Consider the following 21,127-nt stretch of genomic DNA (forward strand, 5'->3'; position numbering starts at 1 on the left):
TTCTCATGTGTGCATTAGGAACAGGAGGAGCCTGTTCCTCTGCCTCACTACTGTCAGTCTCTGGAGACTCTGGAGTTCGCACCTCACTCCCAGATGGCCCTGGTCCTACCTCAGCCTCTGATACAGAGCCCTCATCCGGCCTTCCCCAACCTCCAGGACTGGCCCATGCTCTTCCTCAGCCTCATCGCTGTCTGACTCCGTTGCCAGCTCCGCAGGCTTCTGGCGGACCACAAGATGATGTAGCCACAAGCAGACTAAGTCCAATTCCCCTTGAATTCCATGGACACATACCGTATATACTCGAGTATAAGCCGAGTTTTTCAGCACGTTTTTTGTGCTGAAAAGCGCCCCCTCGGCTTATACTCGAGTCTACGTCTTGATGTACTTCGGGAACCCCGCACAGGAGACGCCAAAGAGGCGGCGAGATCGTCCGGCGGGATTTGCCCAAGGCTGAGCAGTTCGCCGCGCGGACCTGAGCCAAGCCGGTCCCAGTCAGCGAGCGGTGAAAGCGACATGCCGGCGCCGCTCGCTTTCACCGTTCGGCTGGACTGGGACCGCTTGCTCGGGTCCGCAGTAACTCCGCCAGGCTGTGCGCGAAGAAACCATTTAAAAGCCCCGCCAGGGCTTTCTTTCTTCTCCTCCGTGCTTCAAGTTGGGCTTTTAAATGGTTTCTTCGGCACAGCCTGGCGGAGTTACTGCGGACCCGAGCCAAGCGGTCCCAGTCCAGCGAGCGGTGAAAGCGACATGCGGCGCCGCTCGCTTTCACCGTTCGGCTGGACTGCGACCGGCAGCTCGGTGCGCGAAGAAACCATTTAAAAGCCCCGCCAGGGCTTTCTTTCTTCTCCCTCCGTGCTTCAGAAGTTGGGCTTTTAAATGGTTTCTTCGCGGCACAGCCTGGCGGGAGTTACTGCGGAGCCGAGCCAAGCGGTCGCAGTCCAGCCGAACGGTGAAAGCGGAGTGGCGCTCGGCATGTCGCTTTCACCGTTCGCTGACTGCGACCTTCGGTCCCCGCGGCGGGGCGGCGGAGCCGACTTTGGCCCTTTAGCAAGGAGGAAGGTGGGAGGCGGAGCTGCGGGCTGTGGCGCCCCGCCGGGAGCCGCCGCCGCCGCCGCCTGGAAGAGGGAGGAGGTGACCTTCACGCGCGGAGAGGGTGGGGGATGGGGGTTGAGGCGTGCAAGAGGAGCGGCGTGGAGGAAGAGGAGGAGGCGGCGGCCCGCCGACAGCGGCTAAGATCAGCCCACGCTCCGAAGAGGAAAGGGAGCGAGTGGGTGGGTGGCTGGGACGAGACCCCACCACAAACACACACACAGCCGGTCGGACGGCGCGGTTCCTTCTCTGCTCTCTCTCGCTCTCGTCAAGGCGCTGGAAGGGGCGGAGGCGAAACAGCAGCAGGAGCAGCCGGCGCTCGCCTTCCTCCTCCTCCTCCTCCTCCTCCTTTTGGCGGGCTGCTTCCAAGTCTGGAAATCTGTTTTGGGAAGTGGTGGTGCAGCGGCAGTTCAGCCCTGTCGGCCGGGGAAGGAGGCGGTGGATCGGATTCTCGCGCCACACGAAGTCGGCTGGAAAGCTTGCTGCTTCTTCTTCTTTTTGCTTCTCTCCCCACCCCTCTTTCTGCTCTCTTGCAACGTTGCTGCAGCTCCTCGGCTCCTTTTCCGGCGCCCCAGAAGGCTCGAGCCTCTGCTGCCGATTGAATACTAAAATAAAATAAAAGCGGAGAAGAGCAGGCGCCGCTTTTGGTGTCCGCGTCCCTGTCGCCGCCCGGCAGGACGCGTTTAAAAAAGGCGGGGAGTTGAAAAGAGGCTGCCTCTTGGGTTACCTCAACATCCATTCCAGAGCCGCTAAAGAGCGGCTGCTTGGCCGCCCTGGTTGGGGAACGGGCACAAAAAGGGTCCCTGGTGACCCAGAATTCATCCTAGCCCCATTGACTGGCCCTTTGACTCGATAGGATTTAGCTGACGGATTGTTAAACAGCGCTCGCACCTTTCTTCTGGGAGAGAAGTCACTCTAATAAATATTGGGAGGTGTTTTCAAGGAAACATAGGGTCCACCTTCTGCCCACAAGAAATGTGAAATGCCACCATTCCCAGCCTTCTGAGCACATCAGCTTATCCTGGCAGAGGATGAGGAAAGTCGCATTTCAAAGCCTTTGGAAATCACCAGCTTGGAAAAAGCTAAATTATGTAGGGCTATTCAGCTACAACTTCGTGTTTAGGTTTTGTCTTTTGAAGCGAGATAATGATAGCTAGCTAGCTAGCTAATTAGATAGATAGATAGATAGATAGATAGATAGATAGATAGATAGATAGATAGATAGATAGATAGATTAGAAAGAAAACAGAACAAAAAAACAGAATAATAGAGTTGGAAGGGACCTTGGAGGTCTTCTAGTCTAACCCCTGCTTACGCAGGAAACCTTATACCACTTCAAATGCTTATCCAATATCTTCTTAAAAACTTCCAGTGTTAGAGCATTCACAACTTCTGGAGGCAAGTTGTTCCACTGGTTAATTGTTCTAACTGTCAGGAAATTTCTCCTTAGTTCTAGGTTGCTTCTCTCCTTGATTAGTTTCCACCCATGCTTCTTGTCCTGCCCTCAGGTGCTTTGGAGAATAGTTTGATTCCCCCTTCTTTGTGGCAGCCCTGAGATATTGGAATGTTCCTATCATGTCACCCTAAACTAGACATACCCAGTTCACATGCCCCGTGACACGTCTTGCTTCCGTGCCACCCCCCCGCGCCGCTCGCTGGGAAAAAAAAAAGGATGGAAGGAAGGAAGGAAGGAAGGATGGATTGATGGATGGAGGCGACCGCTTTGAAGCGCAACCCTTCTCCCGCAACTAAGGGGGGGGGGTCAATGTTTTCCCCAATCCTAGGGTGTGGGGAAACAGTCATTCTTTCTTCCCCCCTAGTCTCTCCCGAGATCGCACTGCAGCGCCCATCATCCCCAGCCGGCAATCTGAGCTCGTGCCATCGATGTGGTCCTTGAACTTCCCCCTCCTTGTTTCTAACCCAGCCTAGGATGGCCGGCGTGGAGGGTATGGTGGTGGTAAAACGACCAGGAGAAAGCTTTCGCTCTTTTCGAGAGGTCCTCTTGGAAGGCTGCCTTGGAAAGGGAAAGTGGGGAGGGGGCAGAGATTTCTCCCTCAAAGGTCCCCTTGGAAGGCTGGGTTGGAAAGGGAAAGTGGGAGGGGCAGAGATTTCTTCCTCTCGGGTCCCCTTGGAAGGCTGGGTTGGAAAGGGAAAGTGGGAGGGGCAGAGATTTCTTCCTCGGGTCCTTCTAGAGTCCTTGAGAAACTGATATCATACAAGGTTAATAAATTATACTCCTCCTCCTCATTGATGAGTTTTCATCCTGAAATTGATTGAAACATTGTACCATCATATGCTGCCATAGTATAGTGTTAACAACATCTGTAAAGATGATATATGAGCATGACACTAAGTTTTTCTATATTTCCCCTTTATTGAAAAACTTCCATCATGCTTCTTTCTGAAAACAAAGGTCATTATAATATACCTCATTATATATTTGCATCATTTTGCATAAAATCAAATATCTAAGGTCCGCTGATATAGGAGAAGAATCAACAGAGTGAAAAGGGGATCAGCTTAGAATCAGGATGTGTTGGGACCCAGTAAGAAACTCAGTCAGTGTAAAAAAAAACTGTTGTGACTCTGGCCCCCGAGCCTGTCCTCATGGAGGAGGATGACTCGGAGAGTGAGGGAGAGGAGCCGACAAGGCCTCCCGCTCCAGGTCCCTCCTTCCTGGCAATGCCTCAAGTGCCAGCGGAAGGCCAGAAAGAAGGCATGTCAGAGCCCCCACAGATAGAGGACGAGGAGGATCAATCCTGGATTGATCCTAGGCAGCGTCGGAAAGAGAGGCGTGAGCAGCAGAGGAAGAGTTGTGGCAGGCCCAGAGAGTGCTGAGTCACTGAGCCACACCCCACAGGGGATAAAAGCGGGTGGAGTTGCCATCAGGCCCTTGTGATGGACAAAAGCTACCAAGTGCGAACTGCAGATTGGTCATTTGGGAGTTAAAGGCCTGGACTGTGCAAAGGCGTTTTTCTGTGAGCTCTTGGCAATAGATCTTGGACACGTGGGCTTCTGTCTCTGTAAGAGATAAAGAACTCAGAACTTGGCAGGCCATTGCACTGTAACTGCCAAGTCTTGCTTTCACTACAGAAAATCAGGTCTGTTTCAAATATAAAGGACTGTGGGACGCGTTTCTCTGCGTCAACTCTGTGAAGTGGGGAGGGGGATACAACACACAACAAACTTTTTTCAAACAGCTGAGAATTACTTCATTCTAGCATAGTTCAACTAAATTAAACCAAATTCCTCCCAACACAAATTCCTCAATCCTATCACCAATCTTGGTCCAATTAGGCAAACTGCCAAAGGTCTTTCTTGGCAAAAGTTCAGAAGACACCGATACAAAATAAATGCAAGAAGATGAAGCTATCAATGTTGTTTTCCGGCAAAGCCCAAACACTGTTGCTGGTCTTTTAAGCCTTATGGGAGGGGGCAATCATCTCTTGGCCCTACTCCTGAGTCATCCTCTTTGCTTGAGCTGCTCTTGCCTTCTGGCAGCTCTTCTCATGTGTGCATTAGGAACAGGAGGAGCCTGTTCCTCTGCCTCACTACTGTCAGTCTCTGGAGCCTCTGGAGTTCGCACCTCACTCCCAGATGGCCCTGGTCCTACCTCAGCCTCTGATACAGAGCCCTCATCCGGGCCTTCCCCAACCTCCAGGACTGGCCCATGCTCTTCCTCAGCCTCATCGCTGTCTGACTCCGTTGCCAGCTCCGTAGGCTGCTGGCGGACCACAAGAGGATGTAGCCACAAGCAGACTAAGTCCAACTCCCCTTGAATTCCATGGACACATATCTAATTCAAAACAGGTGCTAACTGTTAGTTGAGAAGATACCTGTGCATAGGCTAGGTAACAATAAATCGGTTTAAACGGATCTTCACATCTGTTTTTATTTATTTATTTTGGACAGCTCCTACCCTTTTGACTTTCTGTAAGGGCCTAAAAACCTCCTTTTGCCACTTGGTCTGAGATCTGGACGTGGGCATGTCATCCTCTGCAGAGGTGATTACTGCATTAAATAGAAGACCCCACTTCCACTCCATTTTATGTCCTCACCCCACCCCCCATCTTAGCTATTTCACTGACAATTTTAATGCTATAATTATTGTCCCATGATTCTTTTGCAATACAGATTTCTCAAATTGTAAGCTGCCCAGAGTTGCATGACAGCAAGATAGGTGGCATAAAAATTTAATTAATAAATCAATCAATTTTTTAAAAAAAATGTAATTCATGTGATTTCACTATTCACATTATTCAGAATCAGTCAAATAGTTAATATGATTACCATTCTCTGGAATGCAACAAACATATGGTTTCAGGTTGTGTTAGTACCTGCTTTTGTGGGAACCTGTTAGCTTTAGCTGATGTGGATTCATTCATTCATTCATTCATTCATTCATTCATTCATTCATTCATTCATTCATTCAATTTGTTTGCTGCCCATCTCACTACAAGGCAACTCTTACCGTCAGAACCATAAGTTATTACCCATAAGTCAGTATACAGTAGGTAGCGTATTTTAAGTAAAAGTGAAGAGGTCTGAGAATGGATAACTACTCATGTAGTGCAAAATCCACCACTTGGATCTCTGGGAATGTTATGAAGACACACTTCCATGTTCTGAAAATTGGAATTGATCAGTAGGTTTTCAAGGGTAAAATTTGCTATAATAATAATAGGAATAAAAATAAATAAATAAATAATGGCCATGGCTTAAGATGGGAACCATCAAGAAAGAAACAGAAGGTTTAATACTCACTGCTCAAGAACAAGCACTACAAACTAATCCCATGAAAGCAAAGATACAAAAATCCACTGGCAATCCAAACTGCCAACTATGCAACAACAAAGTCAAAACTGCTTCACATTTAATATGTGAATGCAGCAAAATTGAACAAACCAATTACAAAACTAGACATGATCGAGTTGCTAAATTAATCCACTGGCTGTTATGTAAAAAACATGATTTAGCTGTAGCCAAAAAGTCATGGGAGCACAAAGTGGAAAAAGTTATAGAAAATGATAAGGTGAAGATCTTGTGGGACTTTTGAATACAGACGGATCATCATTTGGAACACAACACACCAGACATGACAGTTGTCAAGGGCCAAAGCATACAGTTTATTGATATTGCTGTACCAGGAGATGCCAGAGTTGAAGAAAAAGAACTGGAAAAAATCACGAAATATTGCGAACTGGCCATCAAAACTACAGGGCTATGGATGAAACATGTAACAGTGATGCCCATTGTCATCGGGGCACTTGGTACCATGTCCAAGAATTTTATAAGGTACATCACAAATTGCAGCTTCCTGCAATAACACCAGCAGAACCGCAAAAAAACTGCGCTACTTGGAACATCATATATTTTAAGAAGGTACTGGGTTGATACCTAGGATGCTGGCAGCAACCCGTATCAACCATCAGCACCAGTCAGTGGTATTTGTGATGCCTTTTAAAATGTTCAGTTGACTGAGTTTCATGTTTAATGACTAAAGATTAACAACAACAACAACAACAACAACAACAACAACAACAACAACAACAATAATAATAATACGAAATCCAGCATAGTTATTTTGTTTGCTGTGTATACTGTCATTTTGTGTAAATAAAATAATAATAATAACAACAACAACAACAATAATAATAATTGATTTCCAGAAAGCTGAAGCCCACAGAACATGGTGTACATTTATTTCTATATTCCCATAGTCCTCAAACATAAAACATAGTCCTGACCTCATTTTTAAAATGAGGCTTTTGGCCTTACTTTGAAAAGCATTTAGCATTCAATCATTTGGGATGAATTATCCCTGATGGTGCCTCTTCATACAGAGATCCATCTTCCATTAACACCTTCCTCCTAGCCTTTCATCAGATGTAACGACTGCAAGAAGGATGAGCTAGACACCTCTCACAATACTATATCGAAAACTCATTAGGCTTTTATAAATATCCACCAAGAGCAAATGGGTTACTTTAATAGGTTATTGTCTGGGTCTCAGCACAAAGCGAATTGTCCTAATTGCCAGGGGAAAGTCCTTGTCCGTGGGGCCCATGGAGAAGCAGGAACAGGACAGATGTGGAGCCGGCATTTGCACTGTGTGAGCAAGGAATGGTGCCCATTTATTGATGAAATTTTAAACAATGTTCTTCCCGCTGTGGTCAAACCCAGTGATCCATTTGTATTTCTCTCTGCCTCTCCTGCCATCTGTGCAGGCTGCCGTTTCCAAATTCTCGGAGGACTCAGGGTGGCATTGTATGGAGATCTGATTAAATTGCCAAGGGAAAGCAATCCATCACTGATAGGGGCCGGGAAAGGGATGGAGACCATTTGCAATGGGTCTCCGTCACCTTTTAGGACTTGCCTTCCTTTCTGCTCGCTTTCATTTTAGTCTAATGCCAAATCATTTAAAAAACAACAACAACACACACCAAAAATCAAATAACAGCTGTCAGAGGTGAATTAAATTGCATTGTAGCAGGGAGAGGAGGAAGGCTGATATCGGTGTGAAATACCATGAGTTGAACATGGAAATTCTAGTTTGTCATTAACAAATAAATAGGTGGATAAAATATCCTTACAACCAGGGGTGGTATTCACTTACTTTACCTACCAGTTTGCAAATGTGAGCACATGCGCACACACTTTTTTTTTGGGGGGGGGAGGTGGAGAGTGCGTTTTATAGTCCAAAAAATACGGTAAATCTAAGCTGAGTGCCAGTAGTGAACATGTGAGTTCACAATCATGTTGCCAATAAAACAAAGTAGGGCTCATTCTGGGCTGACAATCGTCAGGCTTGTGTTTGAGACCCAGTTGCTGTTGCGTAGCCGGGCGAGCTCCCATCACCCACTCCAGCTCCTGCCAGCCCAACAGTTCAAAAATGAGCAACCGTGAGTAAATAGACGGGTAGCACTTTGGTGGGCAACTTCATGGGGACATGAAAGGACACCAGGTGTCCCCTGGGCAACAGTGATGTCACCAACTAATCCTTTCAACCTGGAAGCACCAAGGAGTGGGATGGGAAACAAAGCACTATCTATGGAATGCTCTCCCAATGGAATGAGAGGAGGGAGCATAAAGATGATCAGCACCGATAAATTCAGTATCACATTTAGGCGTCCTTCATTGATTTTTATTAATACACAAGAGTCCAATGCAGAGAACTCTCTACCATCCAGCCTCTCTCCACACTATTTGGCAACAGCACAGCTTGTGTTGAATGTCATAATACAGTAATGGTGAACCTGTTACACACCGAGTGCCCAAACTGAAAGTTGTACAGGCACAGACATGCGTGAATGTGCATATGCATGGACATGCACAAAAGGTGTGCATGGGCAGGCATGCGCGCATGCGTAGCAGAGACCCAACGACCAGCTGGCTGATGGGAGGCAGGGCATCCCAACACCGGCAGCACAGCAATAGCTAAGATCTTTTTCTTCCGTGAGCTTCTAGTTCGTCGTTTGCAGGAAAATAGAAGCTCACAAAAGAAACGCCACGAAGATCTGACCTGGGGCTCACGTGCCAGCAGAGAGGGCTCTGTGTGCCACCTCTGGCATGCATGCCATAGGTTCGCCATCATGGTCATAATACAAGTCAGAAAGATTTGCAACAGGACACCAGTGTGCTGCTGACATTGGTCCATGTTACCTATGTACCACCCCTCCAGAGGCTACTGCTCTCTGGTTTTGCCATGTATTTTGTTCATGTTAAATCTTTGCAATAGTGTCCATGGCCACAAATACTAATTAAGTAGCTAAATTCAAGGTAAGTGAAGGAAGCACATTGACTGAGCACATGGACATAAAAAGAGAAACACATGTGTGTCCCTACCCTGTCCTATGCTGGAATTCTTACAGGCTCAGAAGAACATTCGAAAAGGAATCTCCAACAAGAGTATTCAATATGCTTTGTAATCCACGTATCACATACATTTGTTAAGTGTACACTATAAATGAAATGATTCAGACTATTTTCAGGATCACTGGTCAAAAACCTTTGGATTGGGTGTGTTTACTTAGACATGAATGTCAAACAGAAGAAAATAACAGTGAATATGAAGAGGAGAAAAAAGCAAAAAACCCAATTAAAAGTGGCCCTCAAATTTTGACGGCAATTGGGCTCAGAATTTCTGTTGCTAAGCAAGGTTTCTGTTAAGTGAATCCCACCTCATTTTATTATAATTTTTGCTGCGGTTGTTAAGGGAATCACTGCAATTGTTAAGTGAATCACAGTATTGGGTTTCAAATTATTATTATTTTTACTACCGGTTCTGTGGGCGTGGCTTGGTGGGCATGGCATGGCTTGATGGGTGTGGCAGAGGAAGGATCTTCATTCCCACCCCATTCCAGGGGAAGGTTACTGCAAAATCCCCATTTCCTCCCAATCAGCTGGGACTTGGGAGGCAGAGAATAGATAGGGCCAGTCAGAATTTTTACTACCGGTTCTCCGAACTACTCAAAATTTCCGCTATCGGTTCTCCAGAACTGGTCAGAACCTGCTGAAACCCACCTCTGGTCCTCAGTGAATTCAGCTTCCTCCACTGACTTTGCTTGTCAGATGCAAGCTGGGAAGTTTGCAAATAGTGATCACGCAACCCTGGGACACTGCAACCATCATAAATACATGTTGGTTGCCAAGCACCTGAGTTTTGATTATGTGACCATGGGGATGTTACAGTGGTTGTAAGTATGAGGACCAGTCATAAGTCACTGTTTTCAATTTTCACAGTTATAATTTCAAGCAGTTAACTAAGCTTGGTCATCTGCTTGCAGCTGTTTCATTACAAAGCTAGGTAATATCATGAGCTATGGTGGCACAGTGGTTAGAATGCAATATTGCAGGCTAAACTCTGCTCACAGCCTGGAGTTCGATCCTGATCGGCTCAGGATTGACTCAGCTTTCCATCCTTCCGAGGTCAATAAAATGAGGACCCAGGTTGTTGTGGGGGCAACATGCTGACATTTGTAAACCACTCAGAGAGTGCTGTAAAACAGGGGTCTCCAACCTTGGTCCCTTTAAGTCTTGTGGACTTCAACTCCCAGAGTCCCTCAGCCAGCAAAGCTGGCTGAGGAACTCTGGGAGTTGAAGTCCACAAGTCTTAAAGGGACCAAGGTTGGAGACCCCTGATGTAAAACACTATGGAGCTGTATATAAATCTAAGTGCTATTGCTATCATCACTCTTAGTGAATGTAGGGCTTGCTCTCTGCTTATAAACAGTAGCTTGCCCTACCAGTATTATGAGAGTGTCATTTTCTCCTTGCTAGTTCCTTATCCTAATCAATTACCCCTAATCAAATCTCTACCAATCTGGCAGGGCAAGCTACTATATATCAACAAGGAGGAAGCCCCGCATCCCACTGTAGCACTGATGACATTACCTAGTTGGGCAATGAAATGTTTGCAAGCAAACAACCAAGCTGAGAAAGCACTGAGGACTCCGTAGTCCAACCCTCAGCTATACGCATTCTCTTCTATTGAATTACCTGTTTCTTTCTAGGACAGGTGTGGAAATTAGCAAATGAATTATAATAAACAGTTGCTATATAAATGATTCTAAGTTGAAGACCAGCTCTATTATATTTTTTATTACTAGGTAAAGATTCCCCTCGCACATATGTGGTAGTTGTTCCCGACTCTAGGGGGTGGTGCTCATCTCTGTTTCAAAGCCAAAGAGGCAGCGCTGTCCAAAGACATCTCCGTGGTCATGTGGCCAGCATGACTCAATGCCAAAGGCGCACAGAACGCCAAAGGTGGTCCCTGTTTTTCTACGTGCATTTTTTACGTGCTTTCGAACTGCTAGGTTGGCAGAAGCTGGGACAAGTAACGGGAGCTCACCCAGTTACGCGGCACTAGAGATTTGACCCGCTGAACTGCCAACCTTTCGATCAACAAGCTCAGCGTCTTATCCACTAAGCCACTGTGTACCTTTTTATTATTATTTCTGTTTTAATTAGTGGGTTTCTACCTTTTTTCATCTCCTCCCTATTCACTGTTGCTCTCTTCTTGACTGACTGCAGGACTCTGAGATGCAATAATTGTTGTTACTGAAGAATAGTGCAAGGATATCCTGCATACCTATTATTTCTTTTCTTATCGTTCACCTGCTCCTCTTTTCCAAAGCAATTCTGAAACAATGGTCCAATACAAGGCAGCTTAAAATAACCAGATAAGGCATTCTGTTTGAGCATCCTCGGATGATGTTTTTGTTCCAATGCAAAGTATTTTAATTATAGCTGCCCATATGGAAATAAACAGTTTGCAACAGGGATAGGCAGGCCCATGAATGACATTATCTTCCATCAGGGATGTAAAAAAAAAAAATCTATTCTATGTTTCCAAGAACAATTCTGCAATCCGTCAAAAAAGAGAGAGAGAGAGAGAGAGAAACTGCTATGGTATGAACTGGCATGTACTTTATACTATATCAGTTGTCTCGAAATCTTTTTAAACTCCAACGCTGCATATTAAAAACATGTCTGCAGGCAAAAAAGTACATTTGGCAGCGTGCAGGGGGAAAAAAGCGTGCATTGGGAATGCTCATGTAAACAACATTATGTATTAAGGATAATTACATAAAATGAATATATAAGGATAAATTGCATGGAAGTGTACATTGGGGAAAATGTATACAAACTAAAATACTTTATCTAGGGCAATTTCCCCCCCCACTTTCGCTTAAAAAGATCACAGTGCATTTGTTTGATAGATTAAATCTGGAGGAATGTCACACTGACATGAATTGGATATAGATTGGATTGGATGCACATTTTTGTTTTTTCACTTTTGTTTGTCAAAATGCACTGGCTACTAAAAAACAAAGAAAATTTTCCCTGGTTTTTTTTCTTCTTCTTCTTCCCTTCTCATAAAGCGTTGGGAAGCACCCAACCTGGCAAGGAGAAGGATACAATGATGAATACAAATGATATGAATAATAATAATAATAATAATAATAATAATAATAATAATAATAACAACAACAACAATAATAATAATAATAATAATAATATGAATACAAAGAATACAATGACAAAACAGTTAAAGCTAACCTATGCAACAGTTTCTTTGGCTCAGTTTTTGTTAACAGCAATAACACATATCCGACATTCCATAAACGCACCAACATTGAGTATGATGACTTAACCCATATAGATTTCACAGAAGATAACGTTGAAAAAGCTCTTCATAACTTGAAACCATCGCTATCTATTGGACCTGATGGACTATGCGCATACCTCTTAAAAAAACTTTCCACTAATATAGCAGAACCCCTAAGCATAATCTTTGATAAAGCTTTCACTACCAGTAATAAATAAATAAATAAAGGACTCAAGTGCAGAATTAGCAGGGAGTCACTGCACAATTGCCAAAGGGCTAGGACCAAACTTCGGGACCTTATATCTGTTGGTTCCCAAGAGAATGCTGTCAGTCCTGGGATGAATCCTATATTTTATAATAAAGAACATAATAAATAGTTGGGGCAGCCCATTGGCTCAGTAGTTAAGACTCTGGGCTTGTCGGCTGGAAAGCCGGCTGTCCAGGTTCGAGACCTGAGCTCCACATAATGGGGTGAGCTCCCGTGACTTGCCTCAGCTTCTGCCAACCTACCAGTTCAAAAGCATGCAAATGCAAGTAGATAAATACAGTATTTTTTGCAGTATAAGACGCATCTTTTTCCCCCCTAAAAGGGGGTGAAAATTTAGGTGCGCCTTATACACGGAATGTAGCCCCACCCACCCGCTGGCCCCCCACCGTCTGGCCTCTGCTTCCCAGCAATTTACTTCCTTGCAGCAAGCAGCAAGAAGAAACAGCCCATTTCGGCTCCAGCGCAGCCTAATTAGCACAAGTTGATTGTTGGATCGCCCTCCTGACTCTCAGCTGTTTTGCGCGGGTCTCTGCTGCTTGCTGCAAAGAGGTAAATTGCTGGGAGCATATATTTTTTTCTTGTGCTAATCAAGCTATGCTGAAAATGAAAATGAAAGTAAAGCAGGCTGTTTGCTGTTTGCTGCAATGAGGCAAAGTTGCTGGGAGGCAGAGGCAGAGGCAGATTTCTTTTTTTCCCTCACCAAAAAAAGTAGGTGCAAAAGTAGTCTGGAGCGTCTTGTACTCCGAAAAATACGGTAGGTAAAGCTAGCAGAATAAAATCCGCAGGGTCTCCTTTATAATAAAAATAGCTATCTTGAACTCTCCGCGTATGGGTCTGGTTGTTTGAGGCGGATATAAAGCTCCTGAAAAGTTCATCCCAGGAGTCAGCAGAAGTAAAAGCACCACTTAGACATGGATGTGTTTCTATCCACCCAGATGGGATTTCTGCCCAAGGGAGATACTTTATGCATCTATCTAACATACTCCATAGCTCTGATGAACTCAGAGGTTTCTCACTTCCCTCTAAGGGAAATTCTAATGGCTTTCTCCTGAAGTAGAAACCGCTGACGCATATCGTGAGTGATTACCCACCACTGTCATTGCAACCAACCAGCATATGAGTAAGGATGCTGCCACAGACCGGAGAAGGTGGCATATTTCAAAGCTCTGTTAATCATACAAATTGAAACGGGAAATTCTGTACATTCTTTGCAGCTTACCGGGTTCGGGGATGAGTAGCTGTGCACTGGTTTGTGCATTCCCAGCTTCGTTTTCGGCTACACACTGGTAGAAGCCTTCATCTGATTTTACTAAGCCCAGAATCCGCAGATTACTGCCTCCCTAAAGAGAGAGAAAACAAACCAAAGGGTTATATTGGAGCTGTGAATTCAAGGAAGGGATCACATTGGGAACAACTTGTTTTGCGTACAGGTGGTCCTCGACTTCTGACCACAATTGAGCCCAAAATTTAAGGTTGCTAAGTGAGTAATTTGTCCAGTGAGTTTCGTCCCATTTTACGACCTTTCTTGCCACAGTTGTTAAGAGAAGTCACTGCCATTGTTAAGTTAATAATGCAGTTGTTAAAGTGAAGCTGGCTTCCCCATTGACTTTGCTTATCAGAAGGTCACAAAAGCAGATCACTTGACCCCGGGACGCTGCAACGGACACAAATATGAGTCCCGTGCCGAGTGTCTGAATTTTGATCACATGGCCATGGGGATGCTGCAGCAGTCATGTGAAAAAATGGTCATAAGCAGGAGTGAAATGCTACCGGATAGGACCGGATCACGCAATCCAGTAGCAATCATGGCTGGTAGTTCAATGATCCAGTAGCGATGGCGGAGCAAAACTCCACCCATCCACCTGAATGTGAATACTTCCTGGTTTTAACCAGGAAGTAATGTGTTTTTTACCTTTCTGCATGCGCATGTGACGCTAAATCAAAAGTGGTGCACACACATGCACTCCCAAGCCGGTAAGGAAGGTAAGTAGATTTCACCTCTGGTCATAAGTCACATTTTTCAGTGTCATTGTAAGTTCGAACGGTCACTAAATGAACTGTTGTAAGTCAAGGATTACCTGTATAGATAATCCTCTACTTAGAACCACAATTGGGAGTTTGGTTGCTAAGCAAGGTGGTTAAGTGAATCACATCTGATTTTACAACTTTTTGCGTGAATCGCTGCAGTTATTATATTAATCCAGTAGACATTTATTTATTTGTTTGCTTGTTTGTTTCTATTTCTTTATCAAATTTATGGGCCACCCATCTCACTATCATGTGACTTAGTTGTTAAATGAATCCAGCTTTCCCACATTGAGTTTGCTTGTCAGAAATTGGCTGGGAAGGTTGCAATTAGTGATAGCTCAAGGCAGGAGAACCTCTACCATCCCAGACAAATGGTTATCCAGTCTATTTTTTGAAAACCTCCAGTGATGGAGAACCCATCACTCCAAGAGACAGGCTAGTCCAGGGGTCTCCAACCTTGGCAACTTTAAGCCTGGTGGACTTCAACTCCCAGAACCCCCCAGCCAGCAAAGCTGGCTTCGGAATTCTGGGAGTTGTTTTTTTTAAATTTACATTTATATCCCGCCCTTCTCCGAAGACTCAGGGCGGCTTACAGTGTGTAAGGCAATAGTCTCATTCTATTTGTATATTTACAAAGTCAACTTATTGCCCCCCCCAACAATCTGGGTCCTCATTTTACCTACCTTATAAAGGATGGAAGGCTGAGTCAACCTTGGACCTGGTGGGACTAGAACCTGCAGTAATTGCAGGCAGCTGTGTTTTAATAACAAGCTTCTTACAGCCTGAGCCACACCGCGGCTTGAAGTCCGCCAGGCTTAAAGTCTGCCAGGCTTAAAGTTGCCAAGGTTGGAGACCCCTGGGCTAGTCCATTGATTAATTGTTCTGTCAGAAAATTTCTTCTTAGTTGCAGGTTGAATTTCCCTCTGATGAACTTCCACCCATTGCTTCTTCCCCTCTACTCTGTGATTTCTCCTCAAGTATTGGAAGATGGTTATCATGTCCCCTCAATTCTTCTCTTTGATATGCTAGACCCGTGATGATGAACCTATGGCACGCATGCCCAAAGTGGCATGTGAAACCATGTCACCCGGCACGCGCAGCCTTGCCTGCTTGTCTTCTGGATTTCTGGCATGCATGTGCACACGATGATCAGCTATCCTTTCCGCACATGGCAGTGCTGAAAACTGGTGTGTGCATGGACGCCGGCCAGCTGATTGTCAGGTGTGCATGCACGCCAGAACCCGGAAGTTTGGCTTTTCCAGAGCGCGATGCCTTCACGTGTGCAGCAGTGCCGAAAACCAGCCTGCGCATGGGCGTTGGCCAGCTGATCTTCAGGCATGCATGAATGCTAGAACCTGGATATTCAACTTTTCTGGAGTGTGGCCCCAGCGAGCATGTGCATGTTTGTGCAATATTTCCGCATGACCTTTTCAGCACTCGGTGCTTTAAAGGTTCGCCATCACTGTGCTAGACAAACCTAATTACCTCAACTGTATATCGTACTTGAATTTCCCAGAAACTACAGAAATGGGATGGACAATTCATTTCCTCCTAAGCAAACTTCCCAATATACGGAGGTAGCTGTCACATGACTAGAAATGAATAACTTTCAAAATTTTGTTTAAAATTGAGAGATGAGTTATCACGAGCAGAATGCATCTGTTGTATTTTAAGAGAGTAGTGACAAAGCATTGTTTGTACTTGTCAGGATGAAGTAATTTGTATTTTTCTCTGTTTTTCCTTTTCTACACCCTCTATTTTTTAAAAAAATGTAGTTTGTATTAATTTTTACTTTTTAATTGAAAGCTTTAATAAAATTAGATGAAAAAGTGAGCAGTCACATATCTTTATTTTCTGAAATATTGTTGATTTGAGCAAGGCTCTCAAATATTCTCCTCAGGGAGATAAAGATGATTCATACCGAACCCTGCTAAGCACCTGAGAAAAATGGTAAAGTTGACAATGTTGATATTTATATCTTTTGTTTTCTGCATTTGCCTTTTTTTATTTAAACAGCAGGCATTGTTTTATAGTGCTGTTTTATTCTAAATTTTATGCTTTATCATAAGGGGTATTTCTAAACTATAGCTTAGCCCAGGATGTTTGTAAAAGAGAAAAGAACCTAGAAGAAGACAATAGCAAAATAAATAAAAATAAATAAATTTAAAAATTACTAATACATTACGTCTTAACATTTTTAGCATGTGAGATTCCTAATTATAGAAGAAAATAGTTATTAAAAAAGCCTAAATGTTAACTTCATTGAGAAAACATTGAATGAGACAAATATATAGATATCTATTCATATGTATCTCCCCTCATCACTATCCTAGAACTTTAATAAAATGTATATTTTCTAAGCAAATGTGCTACTCTTATTTGTTTACGCTGCTATAAAGCCAAAGACTATGCTGTTAAAAGAACAATAATGTTGCAGAGCAGAATGTAGCTCACATTTCTTATCTAGCACTTAAAATTGTTACTAAAAAACATCTCCACTACTATCTTGCATATGAAGTGCATTTGAATTGTTCATTGTTTTCTCCTTGTTTTTCAAATATTTCTTCCGAGTAAGAAAAATGATTTGAAGGTCAGTCTGTTCGACAGCTACAAAATTCTAAGTTGGCACCCTCTGCTGTAAAACTTAGATTTCTGAGTGAGAACACAAAAGAAAATAGAAGCAGTTTTGCTTAGAACTGCAAAATAAAATTCCAGGCAAGCAAAATTGCATTATCTTTATTATTATTATTATTATTATTATTATTATTATTATTATTATTATTATTATTATTATTATTATTATTATTATTATTGTCTTTCTTATAAACAGTAATAGGTAAGGTTGCATGGACTTGAACAGATATTTTCTGAAAATAAGGAGAAAGGATTCCAAGCCATTTATAAATAAAAGGTGTTTGATTTAGATCATCATTGTCCATTTATTGACAGAAGGGTCTTGTATCAGCAGACTAATGGCCTTATGTACGAGATGTGTTACATCGCTTACAACTAAGCTGTTAAAACTGGGGAATAGTACTGTGTGGTCATAGTGTTTTAAGCCCCAGTAAACGTCTTCTGAAATAAAAAATAACATGCCACATTTGTGAGTGCAGAGTTGTCACACAGGTATCCATTTACGATACAGAATATTAACTTTTGATTTAGCAGTTCTGTTAAAAATATTACAGAAGTTCTGTATCAAGGTGCTTCCTTTCTGAAATGTGTGTATATGCTGTTTGATAAAGTCTCAATTTTCATATAATGATGGGCCTTTTCTTCAGTCGCACAGTTGCAGTCACTGATGATGTTACCTAGTTGGGTCATGAAACGTCTGCAAAAAAAACAACCATTCTCAGAGAGCACCAAGGACCCCACACATCAAACAGTTTGATCTGTGGGGTTCTTGGTGATCTCTCAGCTTGATTTTTTTTTGGGGGGGGGGAAGATGTTTCATTACCCAACTAGGTAACATCATCAGTGCTAGCCAGAAAATCACCAGGCTCAGAGAGCACCAAGAACCCAACAGTTTCACTCTGAACAGCAAATATTCTTCACAGTTTGATCTCAAGCCCATTTTTCTCTGAATATGCATCAAGACCCGACATTTTTTCTCAGATCTTTGTATAGTGATCATGCTCTTACAGTATTCCCTTTTAGGTCAAGCTACAGATTTATACTGCAGTGCTGCATAACTTCTTTGGCAATTTTTCTCTGTTTTGTGGAGATTTTCTGAAACCTCCTGGCCTCAAGGACTCCCTTCTGGCCTTTTTTTCAGATTTAAACATGAAAAATACTACTACACCATTTGGAAATTATTGGGCCTATGGGAGACTGAAAATGGGGAAATCAATTTTTCTTTTTTTCTCCTGACAGGAAATTTTCTTCAAATGTCTAGTTTTTATTGGGAAGAAGTTACTTTTGGCTTGTTAAAAAGTGCATGTAACAAAAGGCACCCATTTTTTTAACATATAACTAAAGAAGGAAGCAAAATCAGAATGAGACTGCTTGGCATGATGGTTCTGTGGTTCCTTTATATACGGCCGTGTTTCTCAGAATAACAGAGTTGGAAGGTTTCTAGTTGAATCCCCTGCACAAGCAGAAGACTCCATACCAGTGGTGGGTTTCAAATTTTTTTACTACCGGTTCTGTGGGTGTGGCTTGGTGAGTGTGACATGGCTTGGTGGGTATGGTTTGGTGGGCATGGCAGGGGAAGAATATTGTAAAATCTCCATTCCCACCCCACTCCAGGGGAAGGATACTGCAAAATCCCCATTCCCTCCCGATCAGCTGGGACTCGGGAGGCAGAGAATAGATGTGGGCGGGGCCAGTCTGAATTTTTATTACCGGTTCTCTGAACTACTCAAAATTTCCGCTACCGGTTCTCCAGAACCGGTCAGAACCTGCTGAAACCCACCTCTGCTCCATACCATTTCAAAAATATGGTTATCGAATCTCTTCTTAAAAACCTCCAATGATGGCACACCCACAATTTCTGGAGATAAGCCGTTTCAGTGTCTTATTGTTAGGAAATTTCTCCTTAATTTTAGGGCTTTTCTCCTTGATTAGTTTCCATCCATACCTCAACAACTTTAAGATATGTGGTCCCAAAGGTGCTTTTTCAGGAGGCAACTGGACTTTGTTTTTTTCTTTTGAAGTCGTTTCACTTCTCATCCACGAAACTTCTTCAGCTCTGTCAGGATAGTGGGGAATGGAAGGATTTATATCCATTTATTTTATTTATATCTTCCATTCCCCACAATCCTTCCATTCCCCACTATCCTGTCAGAGCTGAAGATGCTTTTTGGATGAGAAGCAAAATGTCTTCAAAAGAAAAAAACAAGAAAGTTCAGTTGCCTCCTGAAAAAGCACCTTTGGGACAACCATGATAACTGAGAATCTCTACAGACTATAAGATATATGGACTTCAACTCCAAAAATTTGGGTATGCTGGCTGGGGATTTCTGGATGTTAAACCTCTTAAGATTGTTGAGGTTGAAAAACACTGATTTAAGGACTATCACTTTGTAAACTGTCTCGTGAGTTCAAGATTAAGTCAATGATACTTTTTTTTTATTTTATTTTTTTATTTGAATTTATATCCCGCCCTTCTCCGAAGACTCAGGGCGGCTTACATTGTGTTAAACAATAGTCTCATCCATTTGTATATTATATACAAAGTCAACTTTTATTGCCCCCAACAATCTGGGTCCTCATTTTACCTACCTTTATAAAGGATGGAAGGCTGAGTCAACCTTGGGCCTGGTGGGACTTGAACTTGCAGTAATTGCAAGCAGCTGTGTTAATAACAGACTGCATTAGTCTGTTGAGCCACCAGAGGCCCTGAGTGTAGCAGGCCATGGTTGAGGAGAAGTCACTGAATAAAGCACATTTTGAATAGGGCTTGGTACAAATAAGATATGGGTGCTTTATTACTTAGTTTAAACATATGTCAGAATTGGAAGAGTATAATTGGAAGGGTATTTTTTCAAGGAGTACTACAAAAGTTCTTAACTGGGTCAAAATCACCCACTTAACCTGCATTGCAAAGTATACCTTCTTATAGATCTGATTTGGTCTACAAATCTAGCTAAATTATTGCGTAGTGTTATGATATCATCACTCTCAACAGATGATGACTAATTAAAATCACTTATATAGAAATTAAAAAAAAACCCAGTTATTAGAAAAGAGCAAAGGGGTGGGGGGGAATTGTTACAATTGTTTGCATCGGAACTTTGTATGTTTCTGTCAGCCTCCGCTTTAATTTAGTGTATTTCTCCTACTAGATTATCTGACTGTTTTATTACCTTGTTAAAAGTTTGCTCTACTGAATGTCTTATTTGCTTCATGGAGGAGGGGGGAGGTTTTCACTGTTCCCAGCGTCGGCTGACATTGCATGTGTGGGAGAGGGGAAAAGCCTTTTTGAAAATAGATGTTTGAATTGTTTTGGCGCGTGAATGTAACGGCAGCTGCTGACTCCACATTCCATCCAGAAGATTGACAGAGGGAGAATATCGGAAGTGAAACTACACGTGGCTGAGGAGGGAGAAGACATTGGACTATTACTGAATTGACCTCTAGTAGGGGGAGGGTTCAGGAGAGAATATGACTCTGGGGTTTTGATTTACTTCCAGTTCCAGCTTTGCTTTTGCGGCATCCAGACTTGTCTGATATAAATTACCAATTTCTTCAACATGATGGAGTTGGGTTTTTATTTTCTCAAACACTGATCTGGGGCAGGCTGACAGTTTCACAATGTTTTATTATGTTTTAATATATGATAGTTGTGTAAATATGAAGGGAAGGTGTTACATTTGCTAGCACTGGAATTTTGTATGTTTCATAATGTTTCATAATGTTTTAATATGTAATAGTTGTGTTTTCTAATGTTTTAATATGTGATAGTTGTGTTAATATGAAGGGAAGATGCTACAGTTGCTTGCATCGGACCTTTGTATGTTTCACAATGTTTTATAATGTTTATAATGTTTTAATAATACAGTGTTTTATATTGTTTTAATGTATATATATAATGCTTATAAGGTTAATAAGGTTTTATAAGGGTTTAAAATGTGATAGTTGCATTAATGAAAAAGGGAAGATGTTACAAGGGTTATGTCTGCAGTCTTGGCAGG

At 43.0% G+C, this 21,127-nt stretch overlaps 1 protein-coding gene across 1 annotated transcript in view; it reads right to left on the minus strand.

The window, feature by feature from the left end:
• Positions 1 to 21,127, minus strand: part of DCC (DCC netrin 1 receptor) — a 926,782-nt gene that overhangs the window by 492,321 nt on the left and 413,334 nt on the right. The window contains exon 7 of the mRNA XM_058168106.1: positions 13,684 to 13,804. Coding sequence (XP_058024089.1) covers positions 13,684 to 13,804 — 121 coding nt within the window. The remainder of the gene's footprint in view (positions 1 to 13,683; positions 13,805 to 21,127) is intronic.

This window comes from Ahaetulla prasina, chromosome 2 (assembly GCF_028640845.1).
Source record: "Ahaetulla prasina isolate Xishuangbanna chromosome 2, ASM2864084v1, whole genome shotgun sequence".
Lineage (NCBI taxonomy): Eukaryota > Metazoa > Chordata > Lepidosauria > Squamata > Colubridae > Ahaetulla > Ahaetulla prasina.